Source organism: Eretmochelys imbricata, chromosome 1, assembly GCF_965152235.1.
Source record: "Eretmochelys imbricata isolate rEreImb1 chromosome 1, rEreImb1.hap1, whole genome shotgun sequence".
NCBI lineage: Eukaryota > Metazoa > Chordata > Testudines > Cheloniidae > Eretmochelys > Eretmochelys imbricata.
In genome coordinates this window covers 16,924,307-16,943,804 of record NC_135572.1, presented here as the reverse complement: position 1 = coordinate 16,943,804, position 19,498 = coordinate 16,924,307, and the positions used below count along the sequence as shown (strand labels likewise).

Here is a 19,498-nt window from a genome sequence, read left to right as displayed (position 1 = left end):
AATCCCTTTATTGTGAAAGTGCAACTTACAAATGTAGTTTTATGTTTGTTACATAACTGCACTCAAAAACAAAACAATGCAAAACTTTAGTGCCCGGGCCTCTGGGCAATTGCCCCTTTTGCCCCCCCCACCGTGGGTCTGAACAGACAATAAAAGGTTTTACAAGTTTATAGCCACTTTCACTGAATAACTAACTTCAACTGCAATGTACAGTGGGTAACTAGGTTTATTTTCTGGCAGTAGTTAAGATTAAAGAATGCCAAGTTTCTACCGCCTCATGGAGAAACTTTAAGAGAAAATGCACATACTTACATGACACTGTTTACGTAAACTCCTCCAGCCTGGTCACTGCCATAGCACATCTTCATCGCACAAACGCCATCTCTCTCCCGTAGATTTTGTGTGTCAGCTGGTGATAGCAATAATTAAAACGTGGTGGTTGCATTAGCAGTGACTACAGCACTTCTTTTTCCAGTGCTCCCCTGCTATCTTCCTCTCTCGCCTTAACTGGGAAATCAACTACCACCATTCACTAGCAGGCTTGGCTGATCCTTCTTCCAGCAAACTTGGTTTGGAAGCTTTCCAGGTTAGAGCAAATATTAAGGTTGGCTGAAACCTGTCCACTGAAATTTTTCACTAAATGTAATTGTACTTCCCCATCCCACAGGGGCATAGTGAGGATAAATACATCCAGCAATTATGAGGTGCTCTGCTCAAGGGTGACTTGCTGGCCAGCACTCCCCTGTCTGAATTGGAAAAGGTACAAGAAAAGGGCCACAAAAATGATGAGGGGTATGGAACAGCTTCCATAATAGGAGAGATTAAAAAGACTAGGACTGTTCATCTTAGAAGAGAGATGACTGAGGGGAGATACAATAGAGGTCTATAAAATCATGACTGGTGTGGAGAAAATGAATAGGAAAGTGGCATTTACTCCTTCACATAACGCGAGAATTAGTGGTCACCCAATGAAATTAATAGGTGGGTTTAAAAACAAAAGAAATACTTCTTCATGAAATGCTCCCTTCTAGAGTCAACTTGTGGAATTCTTTGCCAGAGGATATTGTGAAGTCCAAGGGTTCAAAAAACAGGTTTCAAAAAAGAACTAGATACATTCATGGAGGATAGGTCCATCAATGGCTATCAGCCAGGATGGAGAGGGATGGTGTTCCTAGCCTCTGTTTGCCAGAGGCTGGGAGTGGGCGGCAGGGGATGGATCACTTGATGATTACCTGTTCTGTTCATTCCCTCTGGGGCACCTGGCATTGGTAGCTGTCGGAAAACAGGATACTGGGCTAGATGGACCATTGGTCTAACCTAGTATGTTCAAACGGTTGAGAGTTGCTCTGTTGAAGAGAGACTCATCAGCCAGCACACCCCTTCATGGTGTGGTGTATTCAGGGTCCTTCCCTCTGGTGCCTCTTTCTGACAGCTGCTCCAGCCCAGCAGTGACCTGCTACTTCCCCAGACTCCGCTCTCCAGCCAGGACACATTTAAGCCCACCTTTCAGGGTCACAATGTCACACAAAACAATAGTCCGGTTACCTTATACCAGGTTATTGCCCTGACCCTGAGCTCAATGGCCCGTACAGCCCTTCTATCAGGGAGTTTTCATATCACCTTCCTTGGAGGCTGGCAGGGGATGCAGGCCCAACTTTTACTCTGAGCTCTTTCCTCGTCTTGTTCAGGGCAACGCCTCCCAGAGCTTTGTCCCTGGAGGTCCGGCTCCTTGTCTGCTTCTCCCCCAGACTCTCTGTTCCACCCCATCCCAGAAGCCTGAACTGCCTCTCTGGCATCTAGCCCTTTTGCCAGGGCTTACAACAGGAGCTTACTCCACTCCTTGGCTTCCCAGTGAACATCTGAGCCTCCGCCAGAAGCTCCCTTCTTGGGAGAAGATCCCAAGACTCACTCTCCTCCAGACCTTCCGCCTCCCTTCTACTTCCCTGAAATCCTTCCTTTATTAGCTCTGCCACCCCAGCTCCTCCCCATTGGGCCTGGCCCACCCTTCAGGTGCCCTAATTGCTTTCTGTCTCCAGTAACTCTGTGCCAGTGTGGGGTACATACCACTGTAGTCCAGTAATGGGGGAGGGAGCTATATAAGTACCTTTACAAGTATATCTACATAGGCTCATTTCCTTTCCATGATCACTGTTCAACTGGACTGCACACTTTTTGGGTCTTAAAAGCTAGGGTTGGTATTAATGTAAACAATACAACTTCCCAGGGTTACCCCCAGTATCAGCAGAAGTCTCACTGTGCTTTTACCTTCTATCTCCATCCCCAGTTCTAAGAATCTCTAATGCAGGGGAAGTCAATAGGCAGACTGCGGGCCAAATCTGGACTGCCAGACGCTTTTGAACCAGACCCCAAAATCTTTTTATTTACTAATTATTATCTTTGCATTATTTCCTCTGGAGTCTGAACCTTAACAACACCTTCATCAAGAAATTTGGACCTTGACAGAAAATAATTGACTACCCCTGCAATGGTTGAGATCAGCAGAGGCATTTTCACGAAATCTTCAGAACTGCATACCTAGGGCCTGGAGGAACCAGCTCGACATTTTCAAAGGAGGTTTGAGGTTTTCAGCAGTGCAGCAAGGTGCAGACTCCCTTTTGGCTAAGACTTTGTTGCCTGGCTCAGAACTAAAGGTACTGGCTTTTTCCATTCCTCTCCTGGCAGGGCACTGGTTGAGTGGAAGAAGGTTAATATTGCTGCTCATATGGACAGTTGCAAACGGATGTATCCTAATATTGTTACATTGGACATTTGTTGTTGATAGGGAGATTTTCAAAAAACAGTTAACAGATTTAGGAGCACAAGCCCTGACTTTTGTTTCTGGCCATTACAAAGATCTCCTTCTAACATAGTAATTTTAATGCAATTTGTTTTTAAAAAATTACAATGAACTCAAATCAATGGCATACCAAACCTTTTATCCCTGCTGAATTGCATATCCAAGCTGAGATTCCAGTTCAAACTGTGTGCTTTTCAAACAGAGGCATGTATCCTTAAATATTAAACATTGATAAAATCATCCTTTCAGTTGATTGATTTATCTAGCTCAGTGCACTACAAAAAACAGGAAACATTACAAAAAGTCTTATTTAAAACAAAATTCTTTAATATTTTTAACTATAAAGACAATTAGTACTTGAATGCAGCATGGATAATAGATTAAATACATTATTACTTAAATATCTCAAAGCTGATGTGTTTTGCAAAACAAAAAGGGTTGACACACCTAAGCCTAGGGTTAGTTACCAGTTGTTTCCATATGAAGATTGAGTGCAGTATATCAAAATATTTATTAAACATTTCTTAGTACAATTGCTATTACATATAGTCCACCCCATTTATATTTTTTTGTCACAGTGAATTCATCTGCAACAATATCTTGAACTGGAAAACAAAGATTACACTCAAACAAATAGTGTTGATGTTAGAAAGTTTGGTCACATAACACATTGGCTATTCCATGTCCATAGACTGGTTATCTTCTAAACAGTAAACAATGCATTATCAGTGCATTCAACTGGGTTCAACAGAGTCTACATCAATTTGACAGAACATGAGACAAGCAGTAACCAAATCACTCTACAAAGTAACTGTTGCTTATGTTCCTAGACTCCCTCGGCCCCGGGAGCAATACTGTGCACGGTCAAACACTGGAGTAAAATTCTGTTGCAAGACAGTGACTGAGGCCTCAATTCAGCGAAGCATTTAAGCACATGCAAAAGTCTATTCCTATTCAGCAGAGCATTTAAACACATTCTCAAGTCTCACTCAATGGGACTTTGTGTGCTTCAAAGTTTTGTAGAAGAGGGATGGACTTAACCGTTAACAATGCTTAAGTGCTTTGCTTAACTAGGACCAGATTCATGACATGCCAGATAATCAAATGGGTCATTAAACTTTCACTTGCAAACTCTCATCAATGCATTTTCAAGATAGGTAACTACCTGATTTGTGCCTGCATGGAACTCCCTAGAAGTCAATGAGACTCCGTGGGAGCAGCAGTCCACCCAGGCGCTGTCAAATTGCAGGATCAGGAGCGATTTAGCCACACAGCTCTCATTGAAATAAATGGGGGCTGTGTGGTTAAGTCCCCTGGTTGGCTTTTAAAATCTCAACTGATTCATACTACGATAATAAGAGACGTATGGAAATTATGCTTATTGTGCTAGTTGAGTAATAAGGCAGCAAAAGGCTAGATAATGCAGTATTGCATATTTCTGGAGGTCCACTAAAAAAACACCACCATTTGGAATTCTGCATTATAGGGTGGGTTTTTTTTTGGAATACCTAAATAATCATGTAACGAAAACCACCCCCCTTTGGGATCTTGCCCATACTATCAAAAAACAAAACAAAAAACCAATATAATTTCATGCTCAGAGAACATGGTGACTGAGAAAAACCAGGCACTTAGCAGCATCAGCTAATTGTATGTAATTCTGCATGCTCCATGACACAAAACATTTTAAAACTTAACTGTGTCATTACATTATAGGATTTTCAAAAGCAAAAAAAGTAGAGAACATCCCTGACATGCAAGAGACATTTTTGTTCATGTACAGAATAATCCATTCTATAGTCCATCCACGTAAAGGTACACTGTAATATCCAATATATTGCATATAATATTCCAACTACAGTACCTCTATAGTAAATAATTCAGAATCCATATTAAAAGTTAAGCATACAGGCTTCAAAACATTCAAGCCTATTACACAGAGGTGTCTAAAGTGCAGTTATCAGGAAAAGTGACTAAAACTGATGCTAAGGGATTCTGTATTTATTATCTCACTGACTCCAGTTCAGATTTACTATGTTCTCCTGCTTCCATCAGTAAATGTTTCTCCAGTTAGAATTTTTCTTCTACAGCTATACTAATTTTGGAGCATTAACCAAACTGTACATTTAAACCCCAGTCCTGCAATTTACACAACACAGGTGCAGCCCCACTAAAATCAAGGGGTTGCTTCATCTGCATATTGTCAATTGTAGGACCAGGCCTTAGTGACTGCAAAATACAGAAGGTCTGACTCTCAGAACCACCGAGCTGTTGAGGAAAAGACTGCCCTGACTTAGTCACTTCCTGAGCCATCACTATAATTTAAGAACAAAATCTTCCAGTATGCAGTGTTCCTCCTGATCATTCATCTCCTGCCATCAGATGCCAAAAATACTATATAAATTGATTTTAAATGACTAATGGATACAATGCATTTAATAAGTGTTAGTGATTGCTGCCCAATTGCTGAATCCACAGTAAACAAGGTGGGTAGGTATCAAAAACACTGAGGGTAGTGGAAACTGCTGGGGTGCCTAGCGGGTTGAAAGTCAAGCCACTTGGTAAGGTGCCTAAACATGGAGTTGGAAGCCTAGGTTTCAGCTTGTGGTTTTGAGAATCTTGGCGGGTAGCATTAACCTCCCCACTTTTCATTTTGTGTCTGATAAATGTAACCAGCTGTTGGGAACTAGATATTGCAAGCAACCAAATTCAAATAAAAACAAGCAAAAAAAAATCAAGTAGCTTTAAACTTCTCCTTTAGCTTAACATGTCCTGCCAAGGACTGAATACATTAATTTTAGAGCCAGAGGGGCCCAAAGGAAAAAAACAAATAGTATTTATAAAATAGAATTTTTACCATCATATACTTGCCACCTATCATACACCAAATACAAGTTATATATGTTAAGCCACCTAAAGGTAACAAATGCACAACTATATTGGCAAGCAGGTTTAAATTCAGATATCTAGAATTAAGGCCTTGAATCTGTGGCCCTTCTGTTCATAACACCCATTACAAAAGTCAGTCAAATTTGAGTGCAGATGAACAGGATCAAGTGTATAAGCAGAAAGCCTCGGACAAGTATCTAACAAATCCACTTACCTAGAGCGAATACATTTAGCCATAGATTAGTTCAATACTTTGCAATCCTGCTAGTGTTGCGAGGTCTGAGTTAGGCTACTTGTCTTTATCTCTGCATCCTTAAATTAAGGGCACTGATAGTGTGCAATATACATGACAGAGGTAGATGTGCAAGTGATAATTCTATTGCATATTCCAAATTCTAACTCTATGGTGCTTTTAAAATGATCAGTTTGTTCTAAACATTTGCTGGTTGTGCATCTCCTGGTATTAGAACTGAAAGAAGAAACATTTTCTCCCCCATAAGGAAGAAGAGTTCTGGAGATAATAGTGTTAGCCAACTTGCATTTCTGCTTTCAAGTTAGATGTAGGTGAGATTCCTCCTTACTGGTAGGTCTGAATCTGCCACATCCTCTACTTGTTGCAAAAGCACTTTTCATTGTTGGGCTGCATCCAAAAAATCCTGACTCCTGACGTATGGGGGAAAAGCGTGGTGTGGATTTTTATGGTCAGAGAAGGTTAAATGTCCTAATGTTGACTCTAAGGCAGAGGTTCTCAGCCTGTGATCTGTGAAACGCTTGCTGATGGTCCACTGGGGAGCTGATTGGTCACATGGTAAAGGCCCTCCTGGTTTTCCATAGATCTTTTTGCAGCCAGAAGTGACCAGTATGATCATCTAACCTGACCTCTTGCATGACACAGGCCACAGAGTTAAAGTTTCCAACCTTTAAATTGCATCAAAACACACTTGCTACTTTGCGAATGTTACTTTTCCATGGCAGTAACAGCCACAGAGATGTAGTGAGCTCACACATGGGAAGGGAAGATGGTCCATGTGACACTGTCTTGTCAGATGCAAACCACTCTAAAAGTCTGAGATCTGCTGCTCTATGGATGTGTCTACACTTCAGGCTCTGCAGCCACACAAGCGCTGTGCCGCTGTAGTGCCATAGTGTAGATGCTACAGCGACAGAAGAGGTTTTTCCATCACTGCAGTAAATCCACCTCTTGAGAGGCAGTAGCTAGGTCAATCTAGCAAGGTCTACGCTGGGGCTTAGGTTGGCTTAACTACATTTCTTGGGGTGAGAGTTTTTCACACCTCTGTGCGACGTAGCTAAGGTTTAGGCGTACACCAGATTTCAGAAAATAAATACCTCCTTGATCTGCTTGGTCGTACAAGGAATATAAACAAGTAGAAATGTAACAGATACATGCATGTTCTTTACACTGTAGTCTAGTATATCTATTTTTCAAGCAACTGAACAAGGCCGTCTGGATGTCATGTTTGAAATAAGAATATAAAGTTTATTCTGTCCTGACATTTTCAATAGGACCTACAATTTGTAAGGTAGTGCTTCCCAACACATCCATCACTTTAGATTACTATTTGTAGTTAGAGGCTTACACATCTCAATTTACATTCTTTATGTAGTGGCAATGTCTTGAAGAGAGGCTCTTGGGGAAAAGTGTGTGTTTTGGCTACTTAAAATATGAAAGAAAAGCCACCTTGCAAAACAAGCTAAAAACAGAAACCCTAAAACTATTTTTACTTTTTTGAACAAAAAAAAAGTAAACAGAAGCAAACTGACAAGACATGTTAACACTTATTTGACATCCCGATAAATTAATTTCACATGATCTGAAAAGAAATGTACTATCTTGCTTCTCACAAGCACGTAGGATGTTGAGCAAGTTTTTTTAAACACATCTCATACAAGCAGAGACATCTCTTCATCGGGAAATTGGCTTTTAGCACACAGCAGTGACTGCACATACACAGGTAAGTCCCGAAAATACATAACCCCCCAGATTCTGCAACAAGAAAAATAAGGCCACTGAAGAAAAAAAAAGTTTTAAAAAAAATATTAAGTAACCAGGAGGCCATCAGTGACTGTTGAGATGTTCTGCATGCTGCAGCTATGAGATGGTGCTTCTGGCCTTAATTCAACAAAGCATGTGCTTGACTTCCATTTGTGGCAGAGGGGACTAAAAAGATCCAGAAGTCCAGCTCCTCAAGGGCAGGGCCCAGGCTTGCTTTGGGGCATTTGGTGGGGGAGAACCAGCACCCTCTTTAGTTGTATTTTTGAAACCGACTGCAAAGCTCTTCTCGGAAATGATTTTTTCCCAAATAAATATGGTGCCCAATTCAGGAAAGCCCATGCTTAATTCCCATTGACTTCAATGGCACTTAAGCACCCTCCATGAACAGAGATGGGTTCCTGACTAGTGACTTTAGCTCTATTTAAGTTGCAGATCTATCAGATAATGTTTACACAGACTGCAAGCTAGCTGTCAACTGCCAGTCAAACCACCATTTAAAGATTTACATACTGATAGTGGTATTACAGAAGGCCTCTAAAGTCTGTAGGTAAAGTGCAGACAGAGAAACACATTTAAAGGAAAAGATAATTTTGGTTAATATTGATTGTACGTTACAGGATCTAGTCTTATCTTTTGAAGTAAAGCAAAAAAAGTTACATGGCCAAGACTTTGCAGACCTTTGAAGCAGCTTTATAGGTGCCCTGCCCCCACTCCACCCCTTCCCCCAAGGCCACACCCCTGCTCTGTCCACGCTCCTCCCCCTCTCTCCCAGAGCCTCCTGCATGCCACAGAACGGCTGAACTGTGGCAGGCAGCAGGCACTGGGAAGGAGGGGGAGAAGTCGATCAGCGGGGTTACTGGCAGGGGAGTGCTGCTGGTTTTTTCAGTGGTTGCTGCAAACCCAGAGGCCCCAGGAAGTCGGCGCCTATGACCACAGCTACTGCTGCTTGTTGGGGGTGATTTAATTATGTTGACTGGAGAGCTCTCTCCCATTGCCATAGAGTGGCTGCATGGGAGACCTTACAGTGGTGCAGCTGCATAAGGTCTCTAGTAGAGACATGGCCTCAGAGTGCTGTCAATTATGCAGACCGAAAAAAGGCCTGATTTTCTAAGTACTGAGCACCCTCCACTCCAGCTGAAGTCAGTGCAAATGAAGGATACTTAGCACCTTCAACACAAGCCGGTGAATATTTGTAAGATTGAAAAATATGGGGGGGAGGGAGAGAATTTAAAGCTAGACCAACACATATATAAACATGCATTTAAATTAAGTGGCTGTGAAGCTGTGAGCATGAATGATTTGCAGAATGAAAGAAGGGTTAGTAAAGGGTGTTCAGTACTTGCTAGGGATATTCAGAATTACCAGAAATGGCCTCCTGGATTCTCACACAAGTTAGAAGGACTTGGGACAGTTGTCAAGTTTCCTCACATTCATAGCAAGAATGTCTAAGTGACTCTAAACCCCTTTTTAAAGGGTCCTGGAGCCATTGCATTGGTGCACCCTGTCCCCAGACACTGCTGGAAAACACCCCTGATGAGTCCTAAAAAGAAAATGGAAGCCTGACCTAATTTAATACAATTTCTCTACTTGTCCCATTCCCTTGACTTACTGCAAATAGCAACATATAAGCATGGTAAAAGAGAGCCCTAAATAATTGCATACTTCACTAAACTGTATAAAAGTGCAAGCCTGAATTAGTTCAGAAGGATTCAATTCACAACAGGCCCCCTGGATACTTAGATTGGCCATCACTTGGCCTACCATTTTCATAATTCAGTTACTATATTAGTTTAAACCACAGACCAGACGGACAACTGAATGAAAACATATGCAACCCATTTCAAAAAATGGTAAGGTTTCTGTGACCAGCACAAAATATAGCCCAGTATCTTCAGCTATACAACATATACACACAAAATATTGTGTCTTAATTTTGTTTTAACACCTTAACAATAAAACGGTTCTAAACATTATTCCCATAATGCGCCGACTCTTCGCTCTGTGCTGTACCTGGCAAAACCAGTAATACAGAAGTCTATTTCCTGCTACACAACCCTTGAGCTGATGCATAATTTTGCCACATCAGTGTCAACAGCTGTGGAGTTTCTTTATTCAGCCAGTGGTCACACTTGGTTGGTTGGATGTCTCACAGTCAGTGCTTCTTGGGGGGTTCCACAAGCAGAATAGGCCAGATGCCAAAAACAAACTGAAATGAAAAGGGGGGAAAACAAGCTTGCAATGTAGCCACTCAGAACAGATGAAATACAGTTCACTTGTTCTCAGTTATGTTTCTTGGAATTAACACACAGAACACAATGTAAAAATAAAGCCAGAAACAGAAAGGCCTGGCCAATGAGCCCAGAAGCACGCTTAAGTGTAAGCCAACTGAATGGCCCACTTCTACACTGTATAAGTAAGTACAAAAATGTTTGACAGCTTACCTTCACCTTTGGCCTGTACTTCAGGAAAAGTGTCCTTGTGTATAAGCTAGGGGGAGAAATCCTTTCATAAGATGCATTGCTTAATAATGAGCATTTCACAACCAAAGTGCCATACAAAGTACACAGCTACACTTAAGGCTTTGTGCAGAGCAGGTGCAACACTGATGACAGGAGTGATCCCCATGATTTCCTGCCTGCACCAGAAGCGCTTCTGTGATCACAGCTCAGCCTCAGCTAGTTCTGCCTGGGTTTACCCGGCACGAAGGGAGGATTAGTCAGAGCCCTGTTTTACTGGCTGTCACACAGCAGCAAGTGAGCGGTGTCTCCCCACCCCCACCCTTAAGGAAAGGGAGAGAGGAACCTCGAAGAGCATTCCCTCTGCCACAGGGGAAACAGCCATCAGGGACTTGCCCCTCCCTAGCCTGGAGGGGTGGGAGAGCAAACCCTCTGAGTAGCCAGGGTGCTGAGCAAAGTTGCATGCACCCATCAAAAAGCAAGTATAGGTTGCTCACAGCTCCTACACTTCTGCTCATCCGTCCCCTCCTCCCATGCTATCTGCTTCAACAGTGGTTTTTGTTTGGTTTTACAGACCTTTACCTCAGGAAGGGAGGCACAGCTTACACTTTCAGAAACCATGCTGGGTATGCATGACAGTCCCATGTGCCCTTAGCATTTATACAACACTGAAACTATAACATTAGCAAATGGAAGGTCTGCACGGTCTCGTTCCTGGAGCCAAGTTCTGGGTCAGGAGAAATGGAGGCTATTAAAGACTCTGCCACTCACTGTGTGACGTCGGGCAAAACTCTCAGGAAACTTGAGGCACAGAAGTGCCTGAGCAACTCACTGAAAGAACTCAGGAGTTCCTAGCTCCTACCCGGGTGCTTAATCCACTGGATTCCACTGCTTTACAGCAATCGTGATAGAAGTCTACAAACATTTGAAGCTTGTAAACAGCCAAGAGTGATGGGGATTATTTATCATGGCACAAAAGTATATAAACTACTGTAGAAGGAGAAGATGAAATTAACAAAAATTGGCTAAATATTAGAAAAACCTCTTACATGGAGATCACAGACTATGGAATAATCTGATAACAGCCCTGCCACTTCAGAAATGTAAAACCAGACTGGAGAAACGCTAGGAAAATTAAACTATAGGGAGATCACTTAGCTCGTCTGGAAAAACACTCCCGGGTAATGCATGCAAAACCAATATTTCCCCCCTATTTCTGGCACTGCAAATCTAGTCTACAGTATTTAAACTGTCTGCCTTAGTTTGCTTTCTGTGAAGAACTTTCTATAGCTAGGTGTACTCAAGCCATGCAGAACAGCAGAGCACCTGCCTCCTACACTGAGCAGCTGTGTTCAACAGGACAGCAAGAAAACGCTATCACAAGGAGGCTGTTGGGACTGTCCCTCGTGAAAGAACCAAAAGGAAAATAACCAGCTTTATAACTGGCCAAAAAAACCTCAACCCTGCTCTCAGTGTGGAAAAAAGCATTTGAGAAGCGATTAAAATTCACACACTTGCTGGAATACCTCTTAAAGATATTTATTTTATGATTAGGGCCCTACCAATTTCATGGCCATGAAAAATGCCTCACGGACCGTGAAACAAGCCCTTCTCTGTGAAATCCCATGTCCCCTTGTTCCTAGGAGTGCCCCAGCAAAGGGGGCTCCTAGCTCTGGCTGGGGAGGGACAGGACTTGTCCATCCTCTGCACAGCCGCTCTGAGGAGGGAGACCAGACCCACCTCAGGGTGCCTCCCCCTGCTGCAGGACACCCTGGGGCTGGGCTGCAGCCCCAAAGGTTCACGCAGCTGGAGGAGGCTTGTGGATCTCCTGATGTCCCCTTGTTCCTAGGAGCTCCCCAGCAAAAGGGGTTCCTAGCTCTCGCAGGGCTGGGGATGGACAAGTCCTGCACTGATGCTCTGGGTGGGGGGAGGGGACGGGGGACCAGACCCACCTCCGGGTGCCTCACCCTGCTGCAGAGCACCCTGGGTCTGGGCAGCAGCCCCAGAGGTTCCTGCAGCTAGAGGAAACTTGTCGCATTGGGTCCAATCTTCCCTGTGCTGCTGGGAGTGCCCCAGCAAAAGGGGCTCCTAGCTCTAGCTGGGCTGGGAAGGGACAGGACTTGTCCATCCCCTGCACAGCTGCTCGGGAGAGGTGGGGGGGCGCTACCAGACCCACCTCCACCTCCAGGAATGTCCTGCGGTTGCAGCCTTCAATGTCCAGCTCTGAAGGCAGCACAGAACTGAAGGTGGCAATCCCATGACCCCCACTACAACAGGTTTGCAGACCCCCCCACTATCAGGATCCCCCACAATCACCTTTTGGGTTGGGAGCCCCACGCTTACAATACCATGAAATTTCAGATTTAAACATCTGAAAATGTTGAATTTACCAATTTTCAAATCCTATAGCCATGAAATTGACCATAATGGACTGTGAATTTGGTAGGGCCCTATTTATGTTTCAGAGGAGAGACAAAGCCATTTTGATGACATGTTGCGAATGAGCAACAAAAGTATTTTAAATTCCATCCTAAACCCAATTCTAATTCTGATCTACAATAGACAACAGTAAAGAAAGAGCCAAAAATGATTGGAAAATTTGAAGAGCACCTCCCCCGACCATGAATTCAGCTCCAAGCTTGCAAATGCTTATGCTCATGCTTAACTTTTCAATTGGGCTACTCATGGGAGTAATCAGAGGTGCCTGGACATCAATGAAGTATTCTAGATGAAAATAGCACTCTCATCTCCCTGCTTCATGAAATAGCTGCACTAGTTTTCAGCAGTGGTAGAGCTCATAGAAAGTTAAACACAGGTGTAAGTGTTTACAGGATTGCAACCCGAAGGAATACAAACATTTAAGTTAACATCTTGTGTTTGAAAAATGAAGCAACACAACATCAAGTCCACTGGCATTTTCACTGCTGGAGAGATAAAAACTATAGGACTGCCAGTATGAATTGCAACCCACCCTGCAACACGAACAATTCTACACTCTAATATATAGTATATATTCTTAGACAGATTTCTCTACCAATTACAAAAGCTTCCATCCCATTAGTTTAATAAAAATGGTTATTTTCCCAATCTTTTCAGCTAATATGACTTTTAAAGGGCAAGATGCAACTGGGAAAATACTTGCCAAAAACTAATCCTAAAACAGTTTTATAAACATCTAGGTTAGACCATGCCTGCTACCAAGGTCAATTCCCCAATACCCACAGAACAAAGCATAATTATGGAATAGATATTATTTTACTAGTGTGCCTGGTACTCTAAAATGAGGCACTTCCAACTAGCAACTCAAATCTAAAACTATTTATAAAAACCCCACATACTTTGCTTAACAAGCTATGGGGAAAAGGCTGTTTCCTACCTTAGCAGGATATGAAGGTAAGAGCCAAGGCCCGTAAAAATGTGCCACCAAGCATGAAACTGGGTCACGGCTCCCACAACAGGAGGCATCTTCTCTCGTAATCCCCTGTTCAAAGAAACGTGTCACAATGCATTTTGTTCCAGACTATGCAGTCCCAAGAAGCAGTGTTCACTTGTCAGATCATGTTACTGTTTCTGTATCTCAGTCACGTACGACATTTGTGTTCAGTCTTTACTAAGTTAATAATGACGACATTTTTTCCATCCCTAGTTTGGGAAGATGTTCGTCGAACCAGTCTTCTCATAGGTTTGGAAAACTACTGAGAGTCTTAAATGGTTTAGACCCATAACTTCAGGTATCACATCATACTAAAGACACCAGAAAATACTAATGCATCTTACTTTGTTCTCGCCAGTTTCCTGGCCAGTGTGAAAAAATAGAAGGTCTGAGAGAGGAATTGGAACCCTTCTGAAGAACTCTGTATAAGCTCAAAAGCTTCTCTCTCTCCCACCAACAGAAGCTGGTCCAATAAATGTATTACCTAACCCACCTAATCTTGGGACTGACATGGCTACAACAACACTGCATACCCACTTCTCTGTGTCTAGTAGCCATTTCGTCCCCACTCACCAACCTCATGGGAAGTTTGTCTTGACTTTCTCTCCTTCCCAGTGCGAGGCAAGGGCAGACTGGGTGGACAGCTGTGAACCAAACCACCAAGGACAGCAAATGCCTGATATATAACTCAAAGTGACTCTGGATATGTGGGGCCCCAGAACCTGGGCTCCAGCCCAAGCCCGAATGTCTACACTGCAATTTTTTAGCCCTGCAACTGAGCCCTGGGAGCCCAAGTCAGCTGACATGGGCCAGTCATGAGTGTTTTATTGCAGTGTAGACATACACTGAAGAGCTTTGCTGGTAGGAAGCAGAATTGAGTGCAGAGCTTGAAATGCTCTGCCCAGTTGGTTGACAGTTGGGAAGAGAGCTGCTGGGGAAGAGGACAAAGCAAAGAGAGGGGAGTCAAGTTGTCTCAGCTCCTCTTCCTCACCACAGAGTTCTAGAGACAAGTATGATTAAGTTGGTTTTAATTTGAGATGGGGAGAGAGTTTAAATATCTTTTCCTTCCTTTTAAAAATCGATTTTCACATTCAATCACAAAAATTGGATATGGTAGCTGATTTTATTTATTTCCCGTAGCCCTTGTTAACTAGTTAGTGTTAGTCCTAGAGCTGGGTTGAGGTGGATATGCTTGTGCAGACACAAATGTGCTCATGAATAGCCAGGTTAATGTCATTCTGCATTAAGAACAGAAAGGGGAAACTCCACAATATATACGTAACACATCGACGCTCCTGGATCCATGCTCATAGCCCTGGAGTGGCAGTGGCTCCCATAGCTCAAGATTCAAAAGTTGGTGGCTCCATCCAGGGGTGCTCTGTGCTAACCTAGCTGTGGAACCATAGCGACCTTTAGTATTTTCATCAGGTCCATTCTCTGTGGAAATTGAAACATGTTACAGAAGTGAAGTGCAAAATGGTTACAAAATCCTGAAATTTAAGAGGAGGTGAGTAGGTCAGTGTGACTCATAACTTAGGGCATGTCTCTACTTACTGCGGATCAACACTGCAGCGATCTATGCATCAGGGTCGATTTAGCAGGTCTATTGAAGACCTGATAAATTGACTGCAGATTGCTCTCCCATTGACTCCGGTACTCCACCAGAACGAGAAGTGTAAGGTAAGTCTATGGGAGACTGTCTCCCGTCGACCCACCACGGTACAGACACCGTAGTAAGTTGACCTAAGCTATCTCAACTCCAGCTATGTTATTCACGTAGATGGAGTTGTGTAACTTAGTTGACTTACCCCTTTAGTGTAGGCAAGGCCTTGGAGACTTCCAAAGAATAAAAATTACAAGCAAGAAAACGTATCTTCTCCAAGAGTACCAGCTCTAGTAAGTCACCCCTGGAGATTCCAAAGTTCCAGGGATTTCGGATTAAAGCTATGAAACAGGTACAGTTAAATTAAAAATTACTGAAACAGGCAGCAACACACACATTGTACGGTAGGAAGTACACTGACATTTTTTCCTTTTGCCAGCTGGAGATGGAAAAAGGTGCTTCTAGCGATTGATGCAATCTACTAAGATGCAAACTGCAGGCAAAGGGCAGACTCCCTCAATTGACAGAGTGGTTTTGACCTCACGGTTGCGTCAGCATGGCTGAAAAAGCAGTCAGTCCTTGTGCCAGTACCTGCAGCTTCAATGAACACCCCGTCATTTGTGCTGACAGAGTCACATCCCAGCACCAGATGTACCAACAGCATCAAGTTTTGGGCATGAGCCTCAACTGACGTAGCTGACACATTCACAGGTCTGAAAGCTCCAAGAGAACTCTGCTGGGACCAAGTTTCAACTGGCCCAATGTTGTGCATACATCATTAACAGCCACAAACTGTGGTGGAAAGAGGATGTCAGGTTATACAATATGCCTTGCTGGGTTCTGGCCCAATATAGTAAATTACTGGTGTAATGCTGTCGAAGTTGGAGTCAGTACAGGCCCAGAGAGTGCCTGAGCAGAGGACGTGAGATCACAGGAGTCAACTGGGATCTTCTTGATGCAGGCCTTAACCTGTCCCTAGAGAGATGAATAAACGTCCTCCAAGTTGGTGGTTAGTACTACTGTTAGGATGCACCCAGGGAATTAATATTTCAAGAGTGATACATCTCAGGACCTATCTTGCCAGACCTGTGCTCTACCATGCATAGACTTGACATCCAGCTGTGAAATTTGACAGTGGCTTTCTGTGAGCTTTTGTCTTTGAGGCCTTCCTGGCTGACTTTGCATTGGATTGAGTTGAGGTGTTGTGAGGAGGCCAGGAGAGTCTCTTCAAATGCCACGCCAGGACACAAATGCCCAAAATGATGCAACTCTGTCAGACTAATTAGCTGTGATTCACCTGAAACTCCTGCAAGAGTGGTCACTGTTTATTAGTTGACAGACATACATCTATATTGGATGTTTCAAGATCTTGTAGGGTTGCTATTTTTGACATTTTGCTGAAAAAGAGGAAGAAGAAAAAAAGGCAAAACCTGGAAAGATAACAGGCCTTAAAACTCCCTTTGGTGACCACAGTAAGTTTTTTTAAAGTCAAGAATGAGACCAAAAAAAGGAAGAAAGAAAATGCCACAGCCAGGTGGCTGAATGATACTGAGCTCACAGCTCTGACTCCAGATCAGTCAGCAGCAATTCAGCCATGGAAGCCTTTTCAGCATCAATGGCAAGAAAAGGACCAAATGTTGTAGGCACTAGAGGTCACTATGGATATGTCTATACTGCAATTAAATACCCTCAGCTGGCCCGTGTCAGCTGGCTTAGACTGTGGGCCTGTAAAATTGAGGTGTAGAAGTTTAGGCTCGGGCTGGAGCCTGGGCTTTGGGACCCTCCTTCCTTGCAGGGTACCAGAGCTTGGACTCCAGCCCGAGCCTGAACGTCTATACTCCAATTTTACAGCCCCACAGTCCAAGCTCACACAGGCCAGTCACAGGTATTGCAGTGTAGAAGTATCCTATGGTTCCACAGTAGGGGCAACCCAAAGTGTCTTCTTACTGGATAAAAAGCTGTTTGAATTTTGAGCTTATGGAAGTTCTCCACAGCTAGGAGCATGGACATAGGAGTGTTCTGTTATCACCATGCTTTGGTGAATGTGCTCTCAAACGTGTGTGTATATTTAAGTAAAGAAACGACTACTGATTAAGCATCAAAACTCCCAGTCCACGAAAGAGATGCTTAAACTATATACGTGTCTCAAACTTTTTCAAGAACTAGTTTCAAAGTAGCTGTAGATAAGCAAGATATTTAGTATTCCGCCTCGAGGGCTGCCAATGAAATGACCAGTTAAATTCCAATTCCAGAATTTCTACATCATTTTTCATGCTAACAATGCTTAGAATTTGAGCAGCTGTTAGAGGTCTACTCTGTTGTGAGAGCTAATCAAGAGCAGACTGGATAATACACTTGTAAATATTCTGTGGGGCTTATACTGACATATCAGGAGATGGACTCAATTATTCTGCAGAAAACAAATAAAGCCATGGAACTCAGAGATTAAAAGATATGCAGACAAGTTGCAAATGCTTACCTCAATTTATCACAGAAAATGTTGTCTACGTTCCAGAAAAAAAATCCCATTAAAAATACACTTAAGGATGTATAGCCCAGACCCCTAAGCCATGGGTATACCCTAGGGGGAGAGAAACAAAGTGAAATTTAGTTTTGAGGATACAAACTGCATTTAAAGTAACATATATAAATTACACTATTTACAAATTAAATGCCTGGTGGAAAAAAGATTAAAATTCCTTTAACGCGACACCATCAATTTCAAATCTAATCACATTTTAAAAAGTGAATTAAAGGCTCAGTACTGTCAGGTAAAACATCCCAAGTCCCTTGCTATTTTGGGGTGATCACTCATTTTCCCCCTACACATTTCTTACCCTGACAGCTAGGTGTGAAAAAAAAACCAACATAAACAAGAGAGGAAACAATTAAACTGACTATTCCAATGCACAGACTAAACAGAAAGAATTTTTCCCCTCTCTAATCTCTTTTGGTTATTCTTTAGTATTACTTCTAACAGTGATAGGTAAGAGTTTCAGACAGAAGCGTTGTGGGTAGTTGTTGGTTTGTGTCCCTTTAACATTCAAAGCAAAAGTTATTGCAGCCTTTCGATAAAGCGGCATACCAAAGCCAACCACTAGCCCAGTGGACAGTTTTAGAAAAAATCATTTCAGATTGCGTTTTATCAACAAGAGCCATTAGGAAAAAAATCCTATTTAGGATACAAGACAAATGTGCTGAAGAAACACAGATGCAAGGCAGCACATCACTCATAAGCCCATCTTACTGTTTGCATTCATGTAGGCCACCGAATCATTAACGTCTTAGTGGAAGTGGGTGAAGTTTGTTCCTTTGACAGTACTAGGACAAGTACTCAAAAATATCCAATTCCAACCCCAAGAAGCTACCATGAAACACAACTCATGTTTTAAATGTAAATAAAATTCTCTGACAGTAGTGTTTCCTGTTAATACACACTTTGGAGTTATGGTGACTGGTGATTGGCATGAGGTGTGTGGTTTATGAGCTTGTAGATATTTTTTCCTCAAGGCAAACATATCAGACATACACTGAATGTGTTACTGAGGGGGTAAACACAAAACCCATTCACATCATCAGCAGATTGATTTCTAACTAGCATTTATTTAGTCCCATAAATATAACAGGCAAGCTGAGCCAAACCCCCAAAACGTCCTTACCCAAAGAGCTTACTTTCTAAGGGCACAAGTTAGCTGAACATATGAATGAACAAAGAAAGGCATGAATTATATACTATTAATTTAAGCTGGAACGGCTCATTAAATAGATGGGGTTATGTGTTTCATGGAGGAGGAAAGAGAAGGGGGTTTACATGCATTATTAAGTGAGAGTCTGGTCCACGAGCACAGGGCAGCATAAATGAAGGCACAATGTGGGACTGGGCGAAAGAGACCCTCTGAGCAATCAGACTAGGAAGGGTGCGGGGATTGAGAGGTGAATGGTGAGGAGACACAGGTAGGAGCATAGTTCTGAAGAGTTCTGGAAGTAAGAAGCCAGAGCAGGAGTCTAAGGAAGGGGGGCCCAATTTGAGTAATAGAAAGACAAAGATTTTAGGGGCTGGGTTTGATGGATTTGGGGATGAGAAGATACTGGGGGGAAGGGAGTAGGTAAAGGAAAGATATTTTTGCAGTTAGGCACTAGACTGAGCCACAGGACAGCAGAGTTCAGGAAGGGATGAATTTTGGGAATGTGGAGGAAGTAACTACAGGATATGGCGAGGGTCTGGATATGAGAGAAGGAGAGAGCGACTGAATGTTGTCAAGTATTGGGTAAGACAGGAAGGTGGGGTAAGAGAAGGAAAGGTTTG

The 19,498-nt window shown here is 42.8% G+C and overlaps 1 protein-coding gene across 2 annotated transcripts in view; it reads right to left on the bottom strand.

The window, feature by feature from the left end:
- Positions 1-3,103: 3,103 nt before the first annotated feature.
- ACER3 (alkaline ceramidase 3) overlaps positions 3,104-19,498 on the bottom strand; it is a 77,110-nt gene continuing 60,715 nt past the window's right edge. For both annotated transcript variants that reach the window (XM_077807039.1, XM_077807046.1), the window contains exons 8-11: positions 17,672-17,773; positions 13,533-13,637; positions 10,142-10,187; positions 3,104-9,906 (exon numbers count right to left, since the gene is read on the bottom strand). In XM_077807039.1, the coding sequence (XP_077663165.1) occupies positions 9,853-9,906; positions 10,142-10,187; positions 13,533-13,637; positions 17,672-17,773 (307 nt within the window). In that variant the 3' untranslated portion in view covers positions 3,104-9,852. The remainder of the gene's footprint in view (positions 9,907-10,141; positions 10,188-13,532; positions 13,638-17,671; positions 17,774-19,498) is intronic.